Raw genomic sequence first — 25,677 nt, 5'->3', positions numbered from 1 at the left:
TGTGGAGGCAGTGTGATGGCCTGGGCGTGCATGGCTGCTAGTGGCACTGGGACACTAGTGTTTATTGATGACGTGACACAGGACAGAAGCAGCCGAATGAATTCTGAGGTGTTCAGAGACATACTGTCTGCGCAGATCCAGGTGAATGCAGTCAAACTGATTGGGCGGCGTTTCATAATACAGATGGACAACGACCCAAAACATACAGCCAAAGCAACTCAGGAGTTTATTAAAGCAAAGAAGTGGAATATGCTTGAATGGCCAAGTCAGTCACCTGATCTTAACCCAATTGAGCATGCATTTCACTTGTTGAAGACTAAACTGAAGACAGAAAGGCCCACAAACAAACAGCAACTGAAAGCCGCTGCAGTAAAGGCCTGGCAGAGCATTCAGAAGGAGAAAACCCAGCATCTCGTGATGTCCATGAGTTCAAGACTTCAGGCTGTCATTGCCAACAAAGGGTTTTCAACCAAATATTAGTAATGACCATTTTATTTTCAGTTGTTTCATTTGTCCAATTACTTACGAGCCCATGAAATGAAGGGATTGTGTTTAATAAATGCTTTAGTTTTTCACAGTTTTATGCAATCTTTTTGTTCAACCCATGGAATTAAAGCTGAAAGTCTGCACTTCAATGGTATCTGAGTTGTTTCATTTAAAATTCACTGTGGTAATGTACAGAAACAAAATTAGAAGAAATTTGTCTCTGTCCAAATATTTATGGTCCTGATATATTCAGCTCCTGTATTGGTCATGTCTTAATACTGAACATTTCAAATAATGCACCTAAAGTAAAATAGTCTCTAAAAGAATATAATCCAGAGTTTGTCTCTAGTTCACCTTAGTTCAGACACTGAGCTGACATCAGGCATCAGCATTAAAATGCAGCTTGGAGCAGTCCTTGTCTGGCTCTGGGATCTAACTACTGAAGCTCGTCTGGAAGCTCGCTTTGTCAATAAGCATCAGTGTAATTTAAAAAGGGTCATAGTCACATTACATCTAAACTGCAGCATCATGTTGAACATTTAATGTCAGTATTTGCTGGATTTGGGTTCGTACTGGATTTTCCTTTTTTCGCTCTCTTTTTTTGCTACTAAAATGAGAAAATGTTGAAAATGTTTCTGTCTTTATTGTTTATTTAATAACATAATTAACATGACATTTTATATCATATAGTATATAATGTAATATTTTATATAGTAATTTATATTAAATTAATCTTAATCAAGTTCATCTATTGTAACAAAGTCCTTTTTCACACAGACATATGAATGTTACTGGCCAATGAGCGTTGGCCACTCACTGAACGACTTCCAGTTAAAGGGTAATGGAACCTCAACATCCATCCTTTTACTGCTCACTCTAACATATGGGGCTGTGCCCTGCGAGGCCTTTCTCATGACGTCTACAGTTTCATTAAATCCTCTGGAAAGATGAGTCTGGAAAACACTGATGGTCTCTTTGGCGTTGTTAGAGACTCGCTCCAAGCTAAAGGCACTGCAGAGCTCCTGGACCTTCTGTTTGGTGAGAAGCTTATACTGGGCCACGTTCCGCTTTGCCTCCTCAGTCTGTTGTTGTGAAGATTCCAGCACATCTGCATAGATGGCATCAACCTGAGCAGCAAACTGAAGGTTTTTATCTTTTAGCACAGTGAGGAAATTCTCAGCCTTCTCATACATCATCACAGGAATGTCACTGACTGCTTTGTGAAGCAGTTCAAGATTCATGAGCAGTGACTCTAACAGCTGATGATACAAAGATGTCAGTTTCTCCATGATCTCGTTTCCATTAATGCTCGTTCTGGTTTCAGCTATGGTGAAATTGACTTTCCTGACATAATCAGACACGTTCTCGGTGGCGATGACAAACTTCTGACCTGCTCTGTCAGCAGACTTTAAAACAGACCAGAGCGTCAGCTGAAACAGCTCCAGGCTCGAGATGTTCTGTTCAGATCCATGCACGGGAAACTTGGTGGCACTCAGAAACCGTTTGACGTCATCCAGCAGGACAGAAACCTGGTCCCTACTGTGGTTCAGAACATGTCTGGTGCTGCTTGTCAGCCTGTCTCTAACATCAGCCACGCTCATGGACAGAATGGCATTGGACGCCCTGGTGTACACCTGTTTTACCTGATCCCCGAGATGTTGGATTGAATTCTGCAGCGTGTTAACGAATGCCAGAACCTGGTTATAGACTCTCTCTATGAAACTGGAAATCGTGTGTTTGAACTTCACGCAGCCACGGTTAAGGTCAAAGCCAAAGTGAGCCGTGTGGTACTTGTTAATAAAGCTGAGCACAGCTCTGGACATGGCAGGAATCCTCTGCTTGGTCCCTTCGAACACATCCTGAACCCAGTCCCAGTTCCATGTTGTCTGCAACATTAACTTCTGGGAGTTCCTCAGCGTAGCTTTAGCAGTAAACACGTCAACGTCTTTGTCAGGAGCAGACTGAAGGTGAAGAAGAAGAAGATTCAGTGTTTTCACTCAGTAACACTGTTACTGATGAATACAGGAGCAGATGCAGCTGTTACCTGGTAGCGACTGAATAGTTTTCCATAAAGCTGTGATGGGGACCGGCGTTGAAACTGGAACCCAAGGAAGCCAGACGACGGAGACGACACCGACGCTGTGATGCCATCTTTGCGGGAAGCAAAGCGGAAGCTCACGTCGGCAAACGTTCGGCTACTGATGTCAACACTGAGAGTATGATGGGAGAGCCTTGGAAGCATGAAGGAACAGCTGTTAAACCCACATATATACGATCTACAACTGTTAAACCACTGAAATGTGAATGAGAGAAACAAAACGAGAACCTACATCAAATCAGTCGTAGGCGTTTGGCGCTTTAGTCTGAAAAACAGTCATGTGTAAATTGTTAGGGATTTATTATCATTCACAAGACAAATCAGAGCTCCTTCCTAAAACACACTTATAGTATCTGGTATTGATTAATAGGCTATTTATTCTGGCCACATCAGCAAACAGACATCACACATGACCCTTCATACAGAAACTTTTGTCATAAAGTTGTACAATACTGAGATTTACTTCACTTAGACTTAGACTCACATTTAAATGAGACACACTAACATCACACCCTATCTAAAATAAAGATACATCCAGGCATATCTCACCTCAGGGTGTGTGTCAAAATGTGCTGCAAGTTAACATTTACGTCATTGTGGATCAAGCTGCTTTTCCCATTTATACTGATTGCTCCATTATCAAATCCAACGGTTGAACTACCTGAGAAAAGAATACACATAGAAATACTGCAGTTTTGGAATAGTTAACTAAAGCAGTGTGGCCTTGTCTTACCAGAGAAGTTATAGTCCAGGAAGCTCATGGTGGAGCTACAGATGGAGGCTAGAGACGTTACAAGCTTGGACTCTTTTCTCTCCACGTTGGCAACTGTTGACACATTATATGCTGGGGAGGAAACCTTCACTGTGGCACCAAGTTTACCGAACGCTGGGACAAACACACTTAAAGGCAGATGCATGACAACTTCAGGAATTCCCACTTTTTGCTCTGGGACGACAATGGTTGGAAGTTGAAGGTTTGAAATCTGGCCAAGGATTTGGTTCAGGCCCAGTGTGTGCTCTGCAATTGTAAAGGAGGGGGGCAGAGAGAAGGAGGAGACTCTGATGTCATACTGGGGCATGTTGAAGGACATCTTCCCCTGCAGATACTCTGTGTTAACATTGTAACTAGGAACAGATATCACTGGTAAACCAGGCAACAGCACCTCAAAGGCCTTTGTGGTGATCACCTTAGGGATGGTAACACTCTTTGGATCCACTGTGAAGGCTTCCACCTGCAAATTGGTGAATGGCAAATTAAAGGCTGGGACTGAAACCACAGGGAGAAGCGTGACATGTTCAAGCCTGTTAGACCTCTCAGATTTCGTGTCTGTACTCTTAGTCAGGGGTTTGTGGAGTTTTTTTAGCCACGACGGCATCACAAAGCTAATGTCAGGGAGGCTAAAGGTGACGCCGCTGTCAGTGGAGGTAGATGGAATTGCATACTCCTGCCCGTCCACGGCCTTTGTGTAAATCACATTCAAAGACACGTTAAGGGCGTCCACTGCTGTACTCAGGTCCACGCGTATCTCTGATTCCTCATTGGACACGAGCAGATCACAGGCAGAGGTGAGAGTCGCTAGCTGATGCCTAGCCCTCCATGTGAACGCCTGCCTCTGGGAGCCCACGGCCGCCGTGATGCTGTGAACGGCGGAGGTGGGCCCCAGTCGGCTGGGCTGACTCGCATCCATGCTGAGTGTAGTCCTGAAGGTCGTCAAAGGAGCAAAGTCCAGCTCTCCTTTAACATTGTGTCGTCCATTTGTGTTGAAAGGCGCCAAATCAACATGGTTACGGCTGCTGTAATCAATTGCTGCAAACATGCGCCGCAGGGAAACGTCTAGAGCAAAAGTCTTGTTGAAGTCAAAGTGGATCACGTTGCCTGGGCTTCGTTTCTGTTTCTCCTGCTTGTTAATGTCCGAGTTTAAGGCCGTTCTGACGGTTGAACGCAGGCCGTTGGCATCGAGGTAGAAGCTGGCTCCATGTTTCACCTCCCCAGCAATGTTACATCCTCCCATGACTGTCACGTCTGACTTTCCTTCAGTCGAGGTCTCCAGTGACACGTAGGAGGGAACTGCTTCAAGTGCCCAGTTGGTTTCAACGTGTCCTTCGCCGACAGATTCAATCAGCGGAATGTTAAACACGTATTTCACTTTCTTCATAGAAGCAACATTTGGTTTAGTTTCAGTGCTTCCAGTAAGTTTTTGATTTAATTCTAGATTTAGAAATGGCAGCTTGAACATCACATAGTTCGCTACAGAGCTTTGGATGTTTCGTTCTGAGAGACTAACTGAAGAATCGTGGTTGGCCTCCACGTTGCTATGGTCCAGGGACACGGTGGTGGCCACTTTGAGCCCCCTTGTCTGTGTTAAACTAGTGGTTCCATCGATCTTTCCATTCAAAATGTCAAACACAGATGTTGAGGAAGCATCAAAATGAGCAACAATGTCAGTCTGGTTGTACAGGCCAGCATGAGCACTGACGCCCATCACAGTGGACTTGAAGGAGAAGTCCCAGCTCATGTTACCCATGGCTGGGATGGTCACGTGATTCGGAAGGGCTGGCAGTGTGAGAGTTGGCAACCTCATTTCACTTAAGGATTCTGGGACGTGGATGACAGGTATCTCCAGAGACGGAAGCACAAGGGTATAGGAAGGAACAGAGAAACCTAGAGCTGGAACCTTGAAGCCTGGTGTCCTGAACTCCTTAGGAACAGTGTAGCCAAACACTGGCATCTCAACCCTGAAGGCGGACACGTCTATGTTCAGTGACGGTATCCTGTATCCGGGCACAACCAGGACTCTGGAGGGGACGTTAGGAGGATCCAGTCTGTGTTTCACATACTGGGACTTTGCTTGACTGTAGGAAGCTTTTAGAAAGGTGACCACTTGATCTCGGCATTGTTCAAACTGAGCCTGGAGGGCCTCAGCATTGTCGCTGATTATGCTGTAGATTGGTTCAAGGTATACGTCAAAGCTGTGTTTATCAGGATTCTTGGAGTAAAAAAGCTTCAGGTTCAGATCCAATACCTGCTGAGGTGTATTTAGCAAGGCTTGGAGTCCAGCATCTCTCCATAGAGAGACGTCTCTGAGCTCAGGGGTAGTTAATTGGAGGTAAGGCACCGTTATCTCTGGGACAGAAAGAGGAACCGTTAGGAAGTCCAGGTTAGCCTCTGCATTCAGCGATGCATGAAGGAAGGCATTCACATCATTGTTTTCTGCTGTGAAGTTGTGTTTGTACTTGTATTGGTTGAATCTCGCCAAAGCAAAGCAGTAGCTCTGCTGCTTCTCCGAGTTTAGAATGATTCCGTAGTCATGCTGAAGATCCACCTTACCCGTGAGCTTCAGTGGCAACGACAGCTTGGAGTTAACTTTGTTTGTAGCTTCAAGCACTGTCTCAAACGGGTGAACCACGAATCTGAGTAGGTTGGACATAGATCCGCTCAGAGCTCCAGTGAATACAGCTTCATGAGAGGCAGTCAGCTGGAGTTTCAAATCCTCTAGATTTGCCTTCAAGTTTAAAAGCACAACACTGTTTTTGACATATGGAGCTTTGGCTTCACATTTAGCTTCCACAGTAAAATGACTTAAGGTCACTGACTCGGCCATCAGTGTTTGCTTCAGTTTCAAAGCATTGCTGTCTGTGTTACCTATAAAGGTTAGGTTGGCAGTGTGAAGGTCGATGTTCACCTCAACATTGCTTTTGTGTGAAGCCTCATCACTATAGTCCTGAATGGACCACTGTCCTTCACCAGTTGTTCCACTACTCAGAGTCATTCTACCAGATTCCACTGAGGCACCTATGTTCTGTTTTATCGACACCTGATTTGAAACAGTAAGTGATGGAATGGCCACATTATGACTGTAGATGGTGCTGATGGCTGCAGAGATCCCACTCCTTGACGTAACTGTCATTCTGTTGACCAGGTCTGCTGTGTACATCTGGGTCGTGGCCTTGGCGCTAGTCACGAGGGAAGTCTCGACAAAAGAGCCAGTCAGCATCAAGGATCCATCATGGTCTATTGAGAAGGTCGCATGTGACGCTTTAACCTTTTCTGTCCATATTAATTTCTTCATTCTTGGAGCTTCCAACAGAGCTGAGGCTTCAAAGGTGTATTTGAGGGATTCAATGGGTGAAGTAGCATAAGAAGCAACGGTGGCTGTAAACTGTGGGTTCTTTGAGGAGGATGTTGAGTTCTCAACTTTTCCTGTAGTTACAACTGTGACCTGTGGGGAGACCAGCCGAAATTCCCCATGGAGTTTGCCAAAGAGGGGCAGGCAGATGTCACTGCGAAGCTTGGACAGTTTGATCTCTGGAACTGGAAGCATCGTGATTTTAAAGTCCGTCAGGTTTAATATGGGGATGTGGATGGGGAAAAACTTGATTTCAGAAAGAGTTAACTTTGGTAAAGTGAAATCCGGTAGGTCACAAAGGTAGAGAAGCTTTAGGTCACCAAAGATTTGTTCAGGGTTGGGCTTTGGGATCTGAAACTCCTTAATGCGGTCCAGAAATGCAATTATCTGAGCCTTGAGGTCCTCAAAGTCTATAGTGATGGCAGGAATTGTGTAGGAGCCGAGGATGGTGACTTTGGGAACTAAAATCTGAGCTGGAAGCTTGATGTCCTGCAGTTTGTTCAGATTGATAGTGAATTCTGGAATCCTCAGGTCAGTAAACGGGACAGTGAACGCAGCAACGTGTACCTCAGCCTCCATCAGCGCTCCTAGAGCTCGATCTACAGATTGTTTCATCTGGGTGAGGAAGCCGTTGTCCTTTAATACTGTTAAGATCCTGTCAATCAAACGATTAATCTGCGAAGACATTAAAGTAACAACGTTGTTATAAAACTCACTGGCTCGTTGGAGGTGAATGTATATCTCTTGTCTGATGTCCATGTCCAGGATTCTTTGTCTCATATCCTCCAGGACATCCTGTACTTTCAGCTTGATGTCATTATAAAAGGTGGTGTCAATCACTTTCCTCAGTTTCTTTAGAGCATCAGCGACTTTTGTGTTTTTTAATTCATCCAAATATTCAAATACAGATTTCTGAATCTCTCTAACAAACTCCCTTACAGCCTCAACCTTCTCCACAATCTCATATACTCTGATCTGCTCATTGACATAGTTGGTTAGTTCTACAACCTTTTTATTCGTCTCGTCGACAAACACACTATAGTTGAATTCCTTCAGTAATTTCAGCATTAGAGAAATCTGCTTATTAAAGTCATCAATACTTTTTTTGATGTTTATTGATCGTATGTGACTTGTCACACGGTGCAGAAACTGCAGGATGTGATCATGGACAAATTCAAATTTGGCAGACTTCAGAGCTTTCACCAACGTCTGCACAGTCTGCTCAACCTTAAACTCCTTGATGAGAATAACCGCCTGATCCATTAAGTCTTTTAACCCACTGTCAATGTTGTATTTGACCAGAAGGTCCCTGATGTAAAAATAAACCGTGTTGATTTTGTGAGCGACCTCATATTCATCGATCCAGTTGACGATAACGTCATTCATGGATTCAAGCACGTTGGCTATTTCTGACGAGGGGATTCTGTAAACGAGCTGCTCCACGTACCCAGCCAAGTCAACGGACATGATGTTATCTATTAGCTCCTGGGAAAACGCGCTGACATTAAAGTTTTCAACCACTTTTCTTATTTCAGACAGTTTGTCTTTGATTGTTTCCAGGATCTGATATTTGGCGTTGAGCTCTCGCAGCCACGCAGCGCTGCCCTCTGTGAGCTTCTGTAAATCGATCTGCCTGATGACATCTTCTGTTGCATAGAGTCCCCTGAGCAGGGTCTGCTTGATCTCATACCTGCCATCCAAAGCTTGAAGCTGGTTTCCAACCTGCTCCAGGATGCGTGTTATGTCGTTGGCCAGATGTCCTTCCTTGACATAGTCTTTGACTGTGAGCATCATGTTTCTAATGTTAGTGGCGGTTTTAATCACCGTTTTCTCCAGGTTCTTTCTCAGGTTCTTCATAATCAGCTCCAGGTCTTTCAGACTTACAGAAAACTCCTTGATCAGATAATCAATCTTTGCCTTCACTTGACTCACTTTTCTCTCCAAGTCCATTTCCTTCATGAAGGCACTGACTTGCGCTGGAAGTTGATCCAACATGGCTCTGAAGTCAGCAATTAGCTGGTTAATGTCTAGACTGTTGATGAACTGCTGCAGTGATTCTAAGGCTTCTATAAGGTTGGTCTTGAGCTGCTCGACACCAGCAGGAAAGCTCTGTACGTACGGGACGTGGATAACATGACAGTGAATGTTCTTGTCGTACGTGAGGAAACCAGACATTCTGAATTCCTCTGTTTGTGGCGGTGATCGTTTGCTTCTGCTTGGTTGGGAAAATGTGTTCGTAAACACTGCTCCTGAAAACTCCAATCCAACCTTTGCAGGACTATTGTGAGCCCTGATGTCTTGGTTGTATGTGTGGTTGTTCAGTTTCGATTTTAGTGTCCAGATGAAGGACTGGTCACTTGGGCTCAAAAGCAAGTCATATTTGTTGTCCAAACTTGTGGAAGTGTCCCCGTGCTGAAGCTCATGCATGGTCGATACCCGGTTGTCGTGTGAATATGCAAACACTAGGGGCTCAGCTTTAGCCAGAGTCCTGCTGTACAGCTGCGCTGTGTGTTTGCCAAACAAATGGACTTCTCCATCACTGGAAACAGAAGCGTCAACATTGAGGCTGAAGGGCAGCACCATGGAACGAATGTTGCTCTCGAAGCGCAGAGGCTCAGATGTCAATTGTGCTTCACAGATTGTTTTGGAGGAAAATCCAGCAAACTCAAGTTGACAGCTGTGACTTAGCTGGGCCTCCATCACTAGCCCAGAAAGGTTGTACTTCATCATACCAGCCAGGTCATTGTAGCTGAGTTCATAGGTATGTAAGATGTTGTGCTCCTGGCCATACGCTGCCTTAATGCTCCCCTTCACATCCGCTCTGCTTGGTTGAAGCTTTATGGAACCTTCATGGCTCAAACTGGTTTCATACAACCTGGCATCATTGGTCAAACCAAAGGACAGAAGAAACGGCTTAATTCCAAGTTTGAGGTCATGTTTGTAGTAAATATCATCACAGATGAAGTTGTTGGTGTTGGAGTGGAGGGCTAAGGTCCACAGGGTGAGCGTCAGGGCGTTTCTGCTCTCTGTCTTCATCTGCCTCAGCGTTCCCTCGCTGTGGCTGTTAAACGTCAGCGCCCGTCTGTCCAGCCCCACCCTCAGGGTGTTTCTGGTGCTTGCATCGTATGCGTGGCCCTTGAGAGCAGCATCCACGGACACCTCTGCAGACGTGACTCTAGCCTCGATGTCTAGCTCCCCTCGACCCTCCTCAGCCATCGCTTTGGTCCTTGATGACAGCTTTGCTCCACGGTTGTCTATGGCCCCAGTAAAGACGTTCTCTATTACTATAGGGCTGCACTGAACACTGTTGGTTCCACTCATGGTTAGACCATTCCTGCCAACCTTTACAGTAGTTTTGTGCAGTCCACGGCCTGTGTCCAGGATGACGGAGCCCTCAGAGCTCACATCGAGCCCATTTGAATCCAAGGTTCCTGTTATAAGCCAGAATGCTGTGTTTCTGTCATCGTCAGCCTGTGACTCCACTCTGAGGATGGTCATGTCTCTGGACACACCCAGTTCAACTTTGTTGTTTAGCAGTCGTCCCATGGCTTTTGCAACACAGCTGCTTTTCAGTGTCAGCTGTGCAGCCTTGTACTTCAGCTCAGCCACATGCTTGAAGGCGTTTCTCTGAGCATTGGTTTTAGATGTAAGGCTGAACTCAGAGTTTGCGTAGACTCCACTGATCAAGTTGTGAATATGGATGAATGGACAGTTGAACTGCAGGGTGGACTCTCCACTTCCCTCCTTAGCCCGTGGACGCAGATTGTAGCTGTGGGTGTAGGAGGCATTGCTGTAGAATGAACCTATTTTAATAAGCCCATCTATGGAGCCGTCTCCTGACACGTCATCTGAATTTAGAGTGGATGCCGCCTGAGCAGAGTAGTAGACGGAGGCTTGAAGGCCCAGAGGACTTGATGCTTGGATCCTAAAGTTGGCATTTGAATTCAGCTTGTGTGTTACCCTTAAAGATTCTAGGATGCTGATGGAAGCTTCAATAAGACTATGAGTGAATGAGCTGTTGACGAGGTACTTAAGGTTTTCATCAGCTCTTCCTGACATCATCCCAGTTCCTGGCGAGACAGACAAAACGATTTATCATCAGCATGTGGCCCAACATAGGCAAAAATCTTTTTTTCCCACATTTAGAGGATGTTTACCTTCCAGCTGGTACGACAGCAGGTTGAGAGGTGACTGGGCCACGACCTTGAACTGTGCCACGTAGCTGGGCACATCAACGGTGCTATTGCCCCCGGACACGGAGCCTTCCCAGCTGTAGAAGTTGCTCTTAAACTTGGTGGATGCCTCAACCAAGCCAAGAAGAGGTAGCGTGAAATCCAAGGAAAGAGGAATAGTGAATGAAGGCAGTGGATATTTCCTGGCCCGTACATTCAGGCCTATCTGTGGTACGTTCATCTGAGGAACAGACACCGAGTTGGGGAAGCTCAGGTCTGCAGACGTTTTGCCTCCCATTGGAAGAGGAAGCGAGACAAACACCTTATCCTTGTTGAACTGGTATCGGAAGAAACTGTCACTGTTAAGGTACAAACATCAGGTTAATCAACACCAGCTCAGGCAGCAGTTTAGCAGCAACAGTGGCTCAGGCCTAACTATAACTAAACCCAAACACTTACTGCTGCAGAAACAGCTTCTCAGGCAGAGCTGGCAGGGTGAGGTCTGAGATGCTCCTCTTACTGCGCAGCTTTGCTAGATAAGGAAAGTGTGCAGTCAGTTTGTCCAGCCATATGTTCCCTGCCTTAAGGGAGAAATGGCATTTCACCTCACAATAGATTATTCATTTAACAGGTACACATGACTCTAAAATCTAAAAATGTTTGACCTCGATTCCTTTGGTGACTATGTGACGCAGCTTCATATCCGTCTTGGCAACTCTTTGGTCCAGGCTTCTATCAATGAGCTCCTGCAGCTGTTTCTGATGGTCATGTAGGTGTGGAATTAGTTTCTGAATCTCTGAATTTAAGTGTGACTTGATTTCCACCTCAAACTTGTCATCATCTGGGGAGAAACAATCCAGTGACTGTTCTGCTTGTGTTTCGTGTGGAAGGCGTAACTGATGTCTGAGTTACCGTATCTGAGTGACGCTTTGTGTTTGTAGGAGGTCTCGTGTAGGATAAGGTCTGTTTCAAGCTCCAGAAACAAATCTTCGTCCCTCCTCAGGCTCGTAACGACTGATGCGCTGGTTCTGAGAGCAGGAATCGACATCTGGACTTGTGCCATTGCGTCTTTCATTTCTTCGAATCTGAGTTCACAATAAGGTCACATGATGAGTCAAAGCTGTGCGAAACTAGCAGCTGACACTTCACCAGCCACTGAAGTAGAGTGTCTTACCTCGTTCGCCCAGTAAGAGTCAACTGTGGAACGTTCCTGCTGGTGATGTCGATGGTGACACCGTGCATTTTCTTTCCTTTGGCATCGCTGTCAGTGACAGACAGCTTGATGCCGGCCTCCACATCCAAATCAGGAACCAAGACCTCAGTGGAGTAAACATTCTTGTTGTGGTTGTACTTCAGCAACACGGTGGCTTCTGTTGGGTCGTCACCTAGTAACAGTGGAATCCGTGGTCAGTGTTCATCTGCTGGACCATCTACTGCCACCTTTACTTCGATGTAAATGCGGAAGACAATGGCTTTATATGTGCAGCGACATGTCTTAATAAAGTTCAGGTACCTTCTGCCTTCAGTGTGAGCTTTAAAGACTCGGTTTTGTGTCGCCCTCTTTTGCCCTCTCTGAGCGTTTCATCAGTGAAGGTGGCCGTGTACTCTGATACGGCCCCTGTCGGCTGGATTTCAACTGCAAACCTGAGAATATGAAGCAGCTTTAGTCTAGTTGTGGTGGTGGATTAGAATGATTACAGCTGGCTTCCTTGTACCTGGATTCCCCATTTAAGGGGTAACCTGGGGCATGGTCCATGGAAGTAGCATTAGAGTAACGCACTACGGTGCAAAGCCTCAGACCCCTGAACAAGGGCTGACAGTAAGTCGAGTCAGTTCCATCTTCCACCAGCGAAGGTACCGTTTCTGTTTCATCGGAGGACACTGACAGAATCTTGTTGCTGAATTTCAATAAGAGATAAGTAATAAACCATGAAAGTGTCCAACTTCACAATGAAAATGAATACATGGTTTGACTTAGGGGCCACTGACCTAATGCTGAACAGCTGAGTATTAGCCTTGGCAGCAGGAATGGAAAGCCTCATCTGGTTGCTCTTCATGCTCACCTGAGCTTTCAGAGAGCTCTCATGGTAGATGTTGGTGTGCATGGCGAGCCCGGCCTCCACATAGTCTGGAACGTGAACACCCATCTGTGTGATGAATTCTAGTCCAGCTGAGGGCATGAAGGACAGGCCAGTCTGCAATGGAGGACAGGATGTAAAGGGGCACAATATTAACAATATCACTGTGACACAGGCTGACGGACCATGCTGCTGGAAACTGAGCGGCTCAGTCCTCCTGTGGTTCCTAGCGCCATCACACCAGCTAGTGAGAACTTCAGAGGGAAGCCAGAGGTCGTGGGCAGAGAGAAGACGTTCTCCATGAAGATGTATTGAGCAAAGAGATCGTTGTCATTGCTGGAGGTCAGAGCGTGGAGGATCTGAAGAAAACAACAAGCAATGAATGAATTTACCTCTTGCAAATAAGTTTGATAAACTGATGCATTCAACCTACAAAGGAACTCATTTGATTTGGGACAAAAGCCAACAGTTAAATCAATGTTAAAAATCAGATTGGTAGCAATACACCACAATACATCACGCTATACCAGACAAATCTGAAACAGATGCCCGAGACACCTCAACTGGCTCCTCTCAATGTGGAGGAAGAGCGTCTCTACTCTGAGCTCCTCCCTGGTGACAGAGCTCCTCACCCTACAATATCTCTAAGGGTGCACCCAACCGCCCTACGAAGGAAACTGATTTCGGCCTCTTGTAGCCGCGATCTTGTCTTTTGGTCATGTCCCCCAAAGGCGAGGGTAGCAATGTAGATTGACCTGTACCACAGCTGACCTGTACATTACTGCAGCGATCTGTCTGTCAATCTCATGCTCTTTCTTACCCTTACTTGTGAACAAGGCCCCAAAAACTCCTCCACTTGGGGCAAGAGCTCTCCTCCAACCTAGACAGAACAAACCACCTTCTTCCAGTCAAGAACCATGGCCTCAGACTAGGAGAAACAGATTTTCGTCCCAGCCGCTTCGGACTGAGCTGCAAACGACCCCAGCGGACACTGGAGCCCTTAAGCACCCTAGTGAGGGTATAGACATGGTCCAGTGTTCCAGGACCAGGTTGAAAAACACATTGTTCTTCCTGTATCTGAGGTTCGACTATCAGTCCAATTCTCCTTCTCCAGTACCCTAGCTGAGAAGTGTGATCCCCCTATAGTTGGAACACACTCTCCTGTCCCCCTTTATATGAAGAGAGACAACCACCCCGGTTGTCTAGTCCAGAGAAACTGTACTCATCGTCCACGCAATGTTGCAGAGGCATATCATCGTTGAAAGCACCACAGCATCCAGAGAATCGAGGTACTCAGGATGGATCTCATCCACCCCTTAAACCCAAACCTATTCACATTTTTACAGCTTTAGTAGGAAAATATGTAGAAAAAATAATTCCTTAAATAATTCCTTATTTGCCTAGTGATGCTAATGGTGCTTTTTGTTACTTTAGGGCTGACTGGCTTTTGATATCATATGCACAGTAAACAAACCTATCCCCAGCATCACAGACCAGCTGCAACCTCTGTACACACTTTGTCCACTTTGTTAACCTCATAAAAAAGCCCAAAGCACACACAGTAAATAAAAAAATGTACACATTAAATGCAGCTTATTCTAAGACTTATTCTAGACATGAACTATTGACATGTTTATTTTTTCATTTCCCAGTTTTCTTCTCTAGAATAGTTAAGGTGAAGAAGCCACGTATCTGACCTTCATAGGCAGCACTTTGAGTGTGTCACGGTACATGGTCAGGGCTCCAGCCATCGTTTTCAGGTCGCTCATCTTCAAGTATCCGATCTCTTTTCCCAAAAGCTGCAGATAGGCAGTGGCTTTGGGTGACGGAGAGGAACCCAGGTCGTCAATCAGCCTCTTCACTATGTTTTGGATCTCTTTCAGAAAGTCCGGTGGGACCTAAGGACAGTTTCCAAGTTTTGTGTTTTATTTTTGTGCAATGAAATTAACGAATGGATTCAAAGTCATTTCACCTGTCTCTTCATCCTGCTGCTGTCAGCTGGTCTGTGCAAAATGTCCAGGTACATTACTTTGGAAATGATTTCTGTGAAGAAACCATTTATTCCAAAGAGAGCCTCAAGTATCGGTTCAAACCCTGATCCTTCCACGCCGAACTGGTGGGGAGACAGTTTAAATGTTTACAATTGTTGTAGAAGTTAATTCAACACAGAACTATTGATTTATGTACCTCAAAGAGATCATAGTTGTTGTCAAAAGCCTTGAGTGTGGCCTTTATGGTTGCCTCCTTCAGCATAGGAGAACTCTCATTGCTGATGATATTGCTTTGTATAAAACCAAAGGGAAAATCTGCTTTGTAGCTGCGTGAAGTGCCGTCATACAAGCCGTGGCTGTTCGTCTGTGAAAGACGATTCCTCAAGGCCAACCCAATACCTTCTCTGACTCTGAAGACAATGAAAGAGACTTGGTGGGAGTGATGTCATGAACCAAACAAACACTGATGAATGTAAACTACTAATTCACTGCAGAGGTCATGTCATTGATGGACAGTAACTTACTTTTCCATTTGTGGTTCATTCGAGTTATAGATGTTGTTTAGATGTGAGACAACAAAATTCTGGAGTTGCTCATCTCTCACTGTTTCTAAGTTGTTCACAATGTCTCTGACTACGTCTTGGTCTGGACTTTTCATCAGAACCAGGTACGATGCTACGCGTTTCTCAGTGGGGCCTTCTTTGTCCAGGTACTGCTCCATGAGAACCTGTTTGATCTGCGATCAACCAAGTTCAGAGTTTTAGCTCTTACAGTAGCCTGTGTTCAGGCCCTGAACAGCGAAGAGTTGTAACATGTAAACCCCTCACCTCATCATTAATGTTCATCAGCCTCAAGGCTTGTATAGCTGCCTTCTGGTTTGCTAATGGGATGTCTGGATTTTTTACACACCGCAAAACAGAAGAGATGAGGCTGGGACTGACGGCCTGCATGGCTTCGCCCATGACACCAATGACCTAAAGATTAGAGAGCACGTTATTCTAGTAGCATGAGATGCTGCCTCATCAGTAGAACCTCAACCAGCAGGTCAGATGCATGCTATTAGTACCCGTAGGACAAGGAAAGATGTGTCAGCATCAGCATCAGGAATTCCTCTGGAGCAGCCGTTTAGCAGCGTCTCCATGAACCTGGCCACGTCTGAGACCTCTGAGGTCACCTCTCCTTTATGGAAACTGGATAGAAGACAGGAACTGATTCTCATGAAAATGTTCAGAATGTTCCTGGATCAACAAATAACTAGAATATATACAGTATAACGATAATGAGATTGTTCACTTACTTCTTGACCGTGTTGGCCAACGCATACATGATGGCTCTGCTCTGCTTGTACTGGGCCCTAACCAGCATGCCCCGAACACATGCAGCGTTGGGGTTTGCCTGTAGACTCAGCCAGTACACCAGCAGGTCCACCTCTGGGGAGTTCCAGGAGGCTTCGAGGATGGCGCTGGTGCACTCTGCGGTTCCACACTGGAACAGGGCCTGCCAGCTGATCCACTTCGACGCGCCCAGCATTTCAGGCACCACCTGCTTCAGCGTTTCACTCCTCAGGCTGCGCAGGCCCGTCACCAGTCTGTGGAAAAGGCTGCTCCTCCTCTGAGCCCGATCTGTTCCAGACAAACCTCTAAGGTCCTGCAGCGTCTTCAGAATGGCGTCCTTGCTCTGCACAGGAGCTTTGTCATCAGGGTCTTCAAAGTGGAGCAGCCGGCGCTGATGCTGGTTCACATCTACATACACACACGTTTTAATTAAGACTATGCGTCTCAGGCACAGTGGACGAGCTTAAAACCATTATTCACCAAATGCCCCAGCGTTGGTCCTCTTCGAGCTCAGAAGTACAAGCTGCTGTGTCACTGAAGATGAGAGTCTGTTGTCCCTGTGATGCGGATTGAAGAGTGATGCAAAGAGCACAACAACGAAAATGACGAAAATGAACTCTACTGAATGTGAACGTCAACACCGGCGGTGACGTACTGGTATTCAAAGGGTATATAGATGTGTCTCTCGATACACAGGGCAGCCACCGTGTGCTTTCCCATCTTATCAAACTGGTATTCGCAGTGTTGAGTGCTTTTGATCAGCTTTGACATCGGCCGATGCTGAAAACAATCGCGTTACAGGTCACTTACACGTGCACTAACCACAAACATAAAGGGAATGTGTGACACCAGACGGTACCAGTGCCTCGGTGCTGTCACTAGCGTCTCACCAGTCTTTGCAGCAGGGCCAACGGGCTGTTGGGAAGTTCTCTGCTGTAGAAGTGGTCACACTGGGACAGATCTCTGGACAGCGTCATGTTTGTGGAGGCATCCTTCCTGGCCGTTACCTTGAATTCTGTCAAACACTGGCCATGAACGGTGCTCTGGGAAAAAAACAGAGTAATGAAATAAGCTCAAGGCCTGAACCTGATCTTTATTGCTTTGCAAATTGAGAGGATACTAACCACAAAACCGTTCTCTTCCTCCTCCACGCCCGGCACCATAAGCGATGAAACAATTCCTCTTTTAACATTAAGGATATTTACTGGCTCGTCTGCCTCAGGGAACAGCTGGACCCCGGCCACATCCTCTCCACTGAACTTCAGCGGGTTCCTGCATACAAAGCCCAACTAAGACTTTGGTAACCATAACGACCATTTGGATATTGTAACTTTTGACCAGCTGAAGCTCTAAATGCTCACTGTGACATGGCAGCTTGAAACGCCTCTGAGCGGGGGCTCCGTCTGTAGACCAGCCGTCCCTCAGGAGCCACGACAGACGCCTCGCTGAGGACACAGTCCCTGGTGTGCATGATGAACCTGCATGTCTGGGGAACTTCGATCTCCACCTGGAGATAGGACACGGCAGATGCACTCACTGGAGATAAGGAAGCTTTATCATCAAGTGAACTGAGGAAGAGATCACTGTACGTAGAACATGTACCTGACAGGAAAGCTTTGGGCCGTTACTGACAGGAGTGGCGCTGCCCACTCCATTCCTGCTCTCCGTGGTGTACTGGTAAACATATGTCTTATAGGCCTTGAGTCTGGATGTCACTGCCAGAAGATATCAGCATTAGAAGCCTCGTTAGTAGCAACAGGGAGTAGTTTGCCTTTATTTGAAGTCCTACAGAGAACGAGTCAGTGAGCTTCCCCAAAAACAAGTCAGTGTTTGTTGGTTTAGCTCCGAGCCATCGATCAGGCCATGCAGGTCAGTGTGTGTGATTGCATCAACACCCCTTTGCCCCGTCCTGTACCCTATGCACATACTGTGCTCACTGACCCCTATAGAAACCAACAGTCTAGACATTCTCAATACAAATGCAATGAATCAAACCACTTACAATGTTCAGTAAAATAATGACATGTAATGCGGGTGAGAACTTACACAGACACGGTGAAGAGTGTTGGCCGTCATTCTCTGCAACAAAAGTAACATCATGTGTGATTACCAGGCTAAGCTAAAAATATCCTGTTGATCAGAAACAATCCAAAGGTTCAGCCGACCAAGCACTAATGCTAAACTTGGGGCATAAGCAAGAACACATGTGACGTCTGGCATTTTAACTGAGAGAATTTTACATGAATCAATTACAGAGATCTTAATGTAGTACTATAGTACTACTATATAGTACTATAGTACTTGCAGCATTAGTGGTTGTTTCTGTGTTCACTTCTGACTCCTAGTACTAAATACCAGTGATCATTGCCCCAACGGGGTCGTTAAGTGTCTATCTACTGTGTCCAAGTGATGGCTGGGTTCTACTTTTGTTCTGTCACCTCAAATCCTATAGAACCTCACTACAGCTTCCACCTGACGCATTATGGCTTTAAAAGGAGACTTTAGATAAATCAGATCCTAATAAAAATGTGTTTCCTACTTACGAGCCACAGCGGAGACGCTCAGCAGCAGTAACAGCAGCCTGCTGTGACCCATGGTGGGCGCCAGTGCTCCCAGACCTCACTACACATCTTTTATAGACAGTCCGAGCTGGGACGTCCCTCCAAAGGTCGCTGTCTGACGGATGGTTATTGGTGGGTCAGCAGCTGCGGCACCACGTGCTGGACTCCCAGTCGATCAACCAGAGGAGCTGATAATGAGATGCTACAAGATCCATACGATCCAAACCACTTGTGTTCCTGTGTTGACACTTTGAGCACAAAGCCAACGTGTAGCTGCCGTGAGACAGACGCGCCTCGGCTCCGACGCAGCAGGCGACGCTGTTTCCCACGGATCCAGCAACTGAAGGACGAGGGGGACGCGAGGTTACGTGGGGAACAAAGCGGGGACGCACAGAATGTAAGAAGCCGACTACTAGTTTAATAGATTCATACGTTACTAACGAGCTGCAAATAAACGAGTTCCAGCTTTCACTGGACGCTTGGAAAAGACGGCGTTGTTCTTCGCCTCATTCATTCGTCCTTGTTGCGTTTAGTGCTCGTGTGTGTTGACGCTTTAACGACAAATGCGCGTAAATACGCAATGAACGATGTGAAACTAGCGGACAGTGTTCGTCTTGCGCCGCTGTCCGCAGACTCATACTGTGTGCGGTGATTTGACGTGCTCTTTTATCCTGCACAGACTGGCAGCGTTAACGCAGCTTGTTGTTGTTGTTGTTGTTGTTGTTGTTGTTGTTGTTGTTGTGTTTGACTCTCAGGTGCAGCTTCGTGGCTGCAGGACGCGCCGTCAGGTGCTTCAGGGCTGCGGCCAACGCTGCCTCAGGTGAAACCCCAGCTCAGTAGAACCGCCTACCTTCGTTGTCAATGCACTATGAACGACTAATTACTATTTTCTAATTACATCTAATTACTAGCTAAAGTTTTATTATAGATTTTATTGCATGGATAAAGACAGAGGAGTTGTACAGGCATATTGTACATAGAACCTTACTGTACATAGAATAGAATAATAACAAAAATAGTACAGTACATAAAGAAGTTCTGATGTACGGACTAAATGCATCTCACACTTATTTATTTTTTAAATATTTATTCAGCCTCTATTCGTTCCATGAATGTTAGGACGCCTGCAGGCGAGCGTGGTCGTCCTGCCCAAACACCTGGCCGATGACTTCGAGGCGTTCTGCCGCAGTAATCCGGCCTCTCTGCCGCTGCTGTACCGCAGCCAGCCAGGAGACGCGTCCTGTCCACCTCTGGCCAGACACGGCGATATACGGTACTTCTGCGTCTGACCATGCAACCTGCTTCATAAAGGGTCCAGAACCTGGTGGAGGAGAGCACAACAACCACAACCACAGAGTCTCCTATTGTTGTTGCCTGTGCGTGTTTCCACCTGCAGGACTGACGCGTCTCCGTACTGTGTGTTCGAGGGCGGTCGTCTGGTGAAGACGGTCGCCGGTCTGCAGAGTTACATCGGAGCCCCCAGGTTAGGGTGACCTGCTGACGGACGGGCTCCACCGCAGTAAACGTGACCGGCAGCCTCACTGCTTCTCTGTGTTGCAGTTCCAGGGCTGAATCGGAGGCTCGGCATCGCTGGGCGGACATGGTGTGTTTCTATCTGGGCTGCACCCCTGGCCTCGACGGCGGGCCGACAACAGCCGGACCGCCTGTGAACGCCAGCATGTACAGGGTAGGGTCCTGAACTGTGAAATAATCACTAGCAACAGATATAGCAGAGCTGCAGCTGCTTCTCACGCTCCTCTCATCACAGATCTCTGGGTTTGTTGTCAGAACACACGTTAAGCTTCGCTTCCACCACATGAGCTCAGTCAGACCTGTTCCTAGGGCTTTGCTTTAGGTCACATCAGAGGACGGTCGCATAGTGGAACGTTAGTTCTGTAATCTGTAATCTATACATACAGTAATACACTGTACATACTTGTTGTGTGCCCAGACCTCCGTCCCGTGTGCCCGTGCGGGCGTGTTTAGTTGCCCCCTCGTGGTCACAATGCGTCCTGTTCCAGCCGCGGCGCTGGACGCAGCAGTGGAGGCTTCATTCCTCAACACGGGAGCTCCCGTTCACATAGGAGACGCAGGTACACACACACACACACACACACACACGCACACACACACACACACACAAAGTCTCACACTGTGTGTGTGTGTGCGTGTGCGTGTGTGTGTGTGCGTGCGTGTGCGTGTGCGTGTGCATGTGCGTGTGTGTGTGTGTGTGTGTGTGTGTGTGTGTGTGTGTGTGTGTGTGTGTGTGTGTGCGCAGCCATCCTGGGAATACAAGACCTGTCCACTCCAGACTATGGGGACCAGGCACAGCTGCAGCCTGGTGATGTCCCTGTGTTTTGGCCGAGTGCAGCGACGGCTGTAGAGGCGATTCTCGCCAGCAGTGAGTATGTGACCGACTGGAGCAAAGTACCTGCAGTCAGGAAGCAGCTTCACCTCAACATATGATTAAATTGTGTGTCCTTTAGAGCCTTCGTTAGCGTTCAGTCACTCACCTGGACTCATGCTCCCAGACTCCTCCTCCTCCACAACGACTCCTCCCATCGACAACGACTCTCCAAGCACCAAACCAGATCCTGAGTTGACCCCCCTCAGCTTCCTGGTGTCCCACAATCCTTTGCTGTACAGTCTGGCATCCAGGAGGACAGTGGCAAGGATCCGAGAGTTGGAGAAGATTATCGGAGAAGACCCAGGTAAACGCGTCAACTGCTCAACCACACAAAAACAACACAATGACAGCAACAACAACAATGCCACAAATGCAACACAACATAACCCTAAGTCTCTTTAAGATTTCATATCAGCAGCTAATGAACCAAAGTCATCTATACCCAGCCTCTAGGTTTAGTTATGATTACAGTATGGCACAACTGTTGAGGGTGCAAATCTCGCCTAAGGTGCCAACTTAGCCCTGTTACAACCAGATTAATTACTATCTGGATAACTGATGAAGAGTAAAGCCCCAACAGGATCTCTCTCTGTCTGTCATCAGCTGAACGGGGAATAAAGGCTTTATTCCAACAGGACGAACTCCTTCGCTCCTGCCTGGCTCTCTCTCATTCCTCCTCTGTTGCCATAACAACCGGCCTCCCTACACACTACATGCACAGGTACTGACTGACATCAAGTCAAGGAGTGAAGTGGCTCTGTATTCACTGTACTGTAGACGCATGGATGTTACCCTGTTGTTCTTGGTGTTTACCCTACAGCCCTCCTTATGAGACCGATGGCCCACCCGGCGCCGTTGCCATGGCGACCATGCTGTTGTCTCTAGGGAAGCAGGTGACGTTGGTGACAGACAAGAGAGCCCTGGAACTGAACCAGGCAATCATTGATGAAGCCGTGAAGACGGGTGAGGAATAGTTTCTTTTTATTTATTTATTATTTTTTATTTTTATTTTTTTAATTTATTTTTTATTCACTTATTTTTATTTCATGTCATGAAATCATGTCATAATACCTTCATGCTGAATTCACCGTCCACCCTCAGGCGTCCTGAAGACTCACATCCCATTGATCACTTTTGAAGACAACGGGCCAGACTCCGCACTGGACTTCCTGTGTCACCATGGCGACGCCAGCCAGCCTCGGTGAGCTCCTTTGTATCTTTGGGTTGGGATGTGTGTTTCCTGTCTCTTTTGTCGCTTTTACAGAGCGATAATAAGATTGCTGATGTTTTAACCCAGGTTTGACCACCTGATGGCGATAGAGCGCATCGGACGAGCTGGAGATGGAAACTACTACAACATGAGAGAAGTGAACATCAAACATTTGGTGGATCCCATTGATGATTTGTTCATTGCAGCCAAAAACATACGTGGAATTGTCACAACAGGTACAGACGAGTCTAAGTTTTATGTTTAGACCAAGAACTATGTCATCAGTGTTTCATCCCTGCAACGTTTCCATTTCCACATCTTCCCTCTTACACATAGAGTGAATCACTGGCCTTTAGAGATACTTCTTTAAAATAGCTAATGATTCAGCACTAAGTGTATTGACATTTGTACATACATTTGGAATCATTAGTTTAGAGTTCACACAAAAACTGAGCCACTAAGTTTTTGTGTGCCCCTGTAGGAATCGGTGATGGTGGTAATGAGCTGGGCATGGGCAAAGTGAAGGAGAAGGTGAAGAGCCTGATGCCCAAAGGAGACCTCATAGCCTGTGACGTCGCTGCTGACTACGCCATCACTGCCGGTATGTTCACCCGCACTGTGACTGCTATTTTCAAGGCACTGATGATGGGAGGAAGGTCAGAGATTCCTCTATTCCATCATCCGTCATGTTTGTGATGCTTAGGCTGGATTTGTCTGTGTGTTGGGCTCGTGCAGGAGTGTCTAACTGGGGAGGATATGCTGTGGCCTGTGGACTGTACCTGCTCCACACCTGCCCTTCACACAGGCGCTACCTGAAGAAGGGAGTGGGTGAGGATGGCACTGCTCCAGAGCAGCTGCAGGACTGGACCGCTAACCTGCCGTCAGTGGACAAGGTAGCAGACCCACACCTGCTTCTGGCTTCTCATACTGTACGTTCACATATGTGCACGCACTAAAATGAAGTGTAAATCAGCTGCACTGTAAAATGTCAGCTGTTTGTGAAGAACAAACCAGACTGATTACTGCAAACCTGGGTTTGATGCAGATGTATTATACTGTAAATGGCAAAGGCTCTAGTGTAAATACAGTAAATACACCAAAGGTCAAGGTTTGATGTCAGGACAAAGATGACTACAAGCACAAGAAAGCCTTCAATCTGCTGAGGTCAGATTTGATGGTGGCGCTCAGCGTCGCCATGGAGCAGCCTGCTACATTCTGCATAGGGGCCAGTTTAGAGAAGGCAGTAGACACACCGACAGTGCCGCGTCTCGTTTCATCCTACTCTACGGAAGCAGACTGAATAACAAACATCACTGTCTCTGTCCTCAGGAGGAGTCCTTCCTCGCCACTCTGATGCGCTTTGGGATACGGAGTGGGAAAACCGCTCACCTGGCCATGGAGGTGGATGGTTTGACCTTTCACCCCACACATTCTGACATGATCAGACGACTGCTGCAGATCACACTGGGATCCACCTCTGAGAACCCGTGATCACCTCCTTCTGTCTGTTGGCAGGAGATTTTACCTCATACATAAATGACACAGAAACAAGGGCACAGCCCCACGAATGGACCTCATCAGTTTGGATCTGTAAACCTGCTGTTTTCTTCCAGTGTGACCCGAATCATTCACTCACAGGTTTGAGTCGTTAGGCCGAGGTTGAAGAGCTTCGCCGCCTTCCAGGTAACTTCATCAGTCTGAGGGAAGGACGCTAGAGACGATCAGCGTCGCTTCACACTTGTTAAATCAGTACAGAAAATCATTCGATACAGGATCAAAGTTGTCAGAACTGCAGGAGCAAAGACAAGAATGGTTTTTAACACTGTGACATATGAGGTGGTAGAATGCTCATGTTTGAAGTGATCTGATGATCACTGTGGTCACACAATGTAGGAACCACTGCCCTTTACAGCAGTTGATGATCTGAGTTGGTTGTTTTTGTATTATTTCATGAAACAGGATTAAACAGTCACACATCATAACTGATGAATAGAAGCAGCTCACATCAATGTCCGCTGTGAGGTTGAATCACACTGAACTGTTCTGATGCTTTTGACAATAAGGAAGTCTAGTAAATAATTCATGGAGCAAATTAAACGAGTGGCCAGTTTCAACAGTCGATTTCCTTCTCATCTCCCTGCGTCTCTGTTTCAACTGTGGTCTCTGAACCTCGAGTCCAGGGTTTAATGCGACTTCCTGCTGGACGACAGCAGCAGCCAGGAGCAGCTGATGCTGCCAAGATTAATACACACGCTAACACCACCACGCAATATGGTCCCAGTCTGCTCTGCTTCACGTAAACACAGCCTCAAGAGCAGGTGAGAACAGAAGCGACGCTGTTAAAGCCCTCAGGTTCTGTAGCTGCCCAGTAACCGGCACCACTGTCCGTCAACAACCGAAGGTAGAACCTAACAACACGACCAACAAGTGTCCTCTTCTTCCACAGGCGTTCTTTAGATGCAGCTTGGCTGATGGTTGAACGGTTTATGTACTGTATGCATCCAGTGTCTCACTCACAGCTTCACAAAGGCCCAGAGGAAGGATTCTGTTACAAAAACAAACACAGCGACTCACAAACGACACTTTTGTTTTCCCACACAGTTGTTTTCCTTTTGAGTGCCTGATTCACCTTCATTAATCCCCTAGAAGCAATAAACACTAACAGACATCCAGCCAACTATAACATCACTAAGTTCTGATACACAGAACCAGACTGGAACCACATAAAGCACAGAGCTGGATACAAGTGAATATAGGACTTTGCTCTGAGACTCTTATTGGTAATGTTTCATTTCTTTGTGTAAAAATGAACTCACGTATATAATGTGATCCAAATGAATCGTTACGATTGATCAGGAAGTAAATTTCTAATAACTAAGAAATAAACTAACGTCACAAAAATCTAACATTTGCAGCTTGATTCAAACCCAAGTACAGCTGTCTCAAGTTGTGTTCAGTGGTTTCATTCAGCTTCATTGGAGCAACGTGTCCAACCAGACTCTAAACTGGTGAACTACACAGACCTGCAGACGTGTAAGTAGACAGAGACGATCAAAGCTACTCAACATCTGGAAAACCAGCAAACAACCTCCTGATGTTGTTGAAAGTAAGCTGACGATGAACCTGCATTTTTTAACCCCTTTCTAAGTCGGTCGTCATAGTCTGAATGTGAAACCAGGCTGCTGGCTTCTCTCTTCTAGTCACACTGACTTG

General features: G+C 46.5%; 2 protein-coding genes across 3 annotated transcripts; one reads left to right on the top strand and one right to left on the bottom strand.

Moving 5' to 3' along the window:
* Nucleotides 1–1,112: 1,112 nt before the first annotated feature.
* On the bottom strand, nucleotides 1,113–18,945 carry apoba (apolipoprotein Ba). 2 transcript variants are annotated; one of them, XM_029138973.3, is made up of 29 exons: nucleotides 18,830–18,941; nucleotides 18,333–18,365; nucleotides 17,889–18,001; nucleotides 17,648–17,793; nucleotides 17,411–17,558; nucleotides 17,177–17,329; nucleotides 16,942–17,066; nucleotides 16,767–16,843; nucleotides 16,250–16,694; nucleotides 16,019–16,142; nucleotides 15,780–15,926; nucleotides 15,477–15,688; nucleotides 15,149–15,362; nucleotides 14,934–15,074; nucleotides 14,659–14,859; nucleotides 13,147–13,320; nucleotides 12,873–13,078; nucleotides 12,599–12,781; nucleotides 12,397–12,527; nucleotides 12,058–12,268; nucleotides 11,796–11,968; nucleotides 11,549–11,724; nucleotides 11,343–11,464; nucleotides 10,869–11,242; nucleotides 3,318–10,781; nucleotides 3,134–3,245; nucleotides 2,817–2,849; nucleotides 2,531–2,717; nucleotides 1,113–2,447 (listed from the first exon to the last, which is right to left on the bottom strand). In XM_029138973.3, exons 1-29 carry the CDS (start codon nucleotides 18,879–18,881, stop codon nucleotides 1,275–1,277), a joined length of 13,050 nt encoding a protein of 4,349 aa, XP_028994806.1. In that variant the 5' UTR covers nucleotides 18,882–18,941; the 3' UTR covers nucleotides 1,113–1,274. The 2 variants fall into 2 exon arrangements, with proteins under 2 accessions (XP_028994806.1, XP_040925269.1); XM_041069335.2 differs by lacking the exons at nucleotides 1,113–2,447; nucleotides 2,531–2,717; nucleotides 2,817–2,849; nucleotides 3,134–3,245 and having other exon boundaries at nucleotides 3,445–3,602; nucleotides 3,748–10,781; nucleotides 18,830–18,945.
* A 152-nt stretch (nucleotides 18,946–19,097) lies between these two features.
* On the top strand, nucleotides 19,098–24,583 carry dglucy (D-glutamate cyclase). The gene is made up of 15 exons (XM_029138993.3): nucleotides 19,098–19,244; nucleotides 19,603–19,667; nucleotides 19,967–20,120; nucleotides 20,244–20,330; nucleotides 20,408–20,534; nucleotides 20,799–20,940; nucleotides 21,126–21,248; nucleotides 21,334–21,558; nucleotides 21,858–21,975; nucleotides 22,075–22,217; nucleotides 22,356–22,455; nucleotides 22,552–22,700; nucleotides 22,946–23,065; nucleotides 23,200–23,357; nucleotides 23,794–24,583. Coding segments are annotated over exons 1-15 (1,875 nt in total). The 5' UTR covers nucleotides 19,098–19,242; the 3' UTR covers nucleotides 23,956–24,583.
* The last annotated feature ends 1,094 nt before the right edge of the window (nucleotides 24,584–25,677 follow it).

Source organism: Betta splendens, chromosome 22 (genome assembly GCF_900634795.4).
Source record: "Betta splendens chromosome 22, fBetSpl5.4, whole genome shotgun sequence".
Taxonomy (NCBI): domain Eukaryota; kingdom Metazoa; phylum Chordata; class Actinopteri; order Anabantiformes; family Osphronemidae; genus Betta; species Betta splendens.
This window is presented reverse-complemented; position numbering and strand designations above follow the sequence as displayed.

Excerpts from the sequence above, each read along its gene's own strand:
- apoba (XM_029138973.3), bottom strand. The coding sequence starts at position 18,881 with ATGGGTCACAGCAGGCTGCTGTTACTGCTGCTGAGCGTCTCCGCTGTG. Across the intron at positions 16,844-16,941 it reads TATATACCCTTTGAATACCA|GGACAACAGACTCTCATCTT; the intron begins GTACGTCACCGC and ends TCCGCATCACAG. Across the intron at positions 15,075-15,148 it reads ACAACTATGATCTCTTTGAG|TTCGGCGTGGAAGGATCAGG; the intron begins GTACATAAATCA and ends TCTCCCCACCAG.
- dglucy (XM_029138993.3), top strand. Across the intron at positions 20,941-21,125 it reads CGTTCACATAGGAGACGCAG|CCATCCTGGGAATACAAGAC; the intron begins GTACACACACAC and ends GTGTGTGCGCAG. Across the intron at positions 21,559-21,857 it reads GATTATCGGAGAAGACCCAG|CTGAACGGGGAATAAAGGCT; the intron begins GTAAACGCGTCA and ends GTCTGTCATCAG.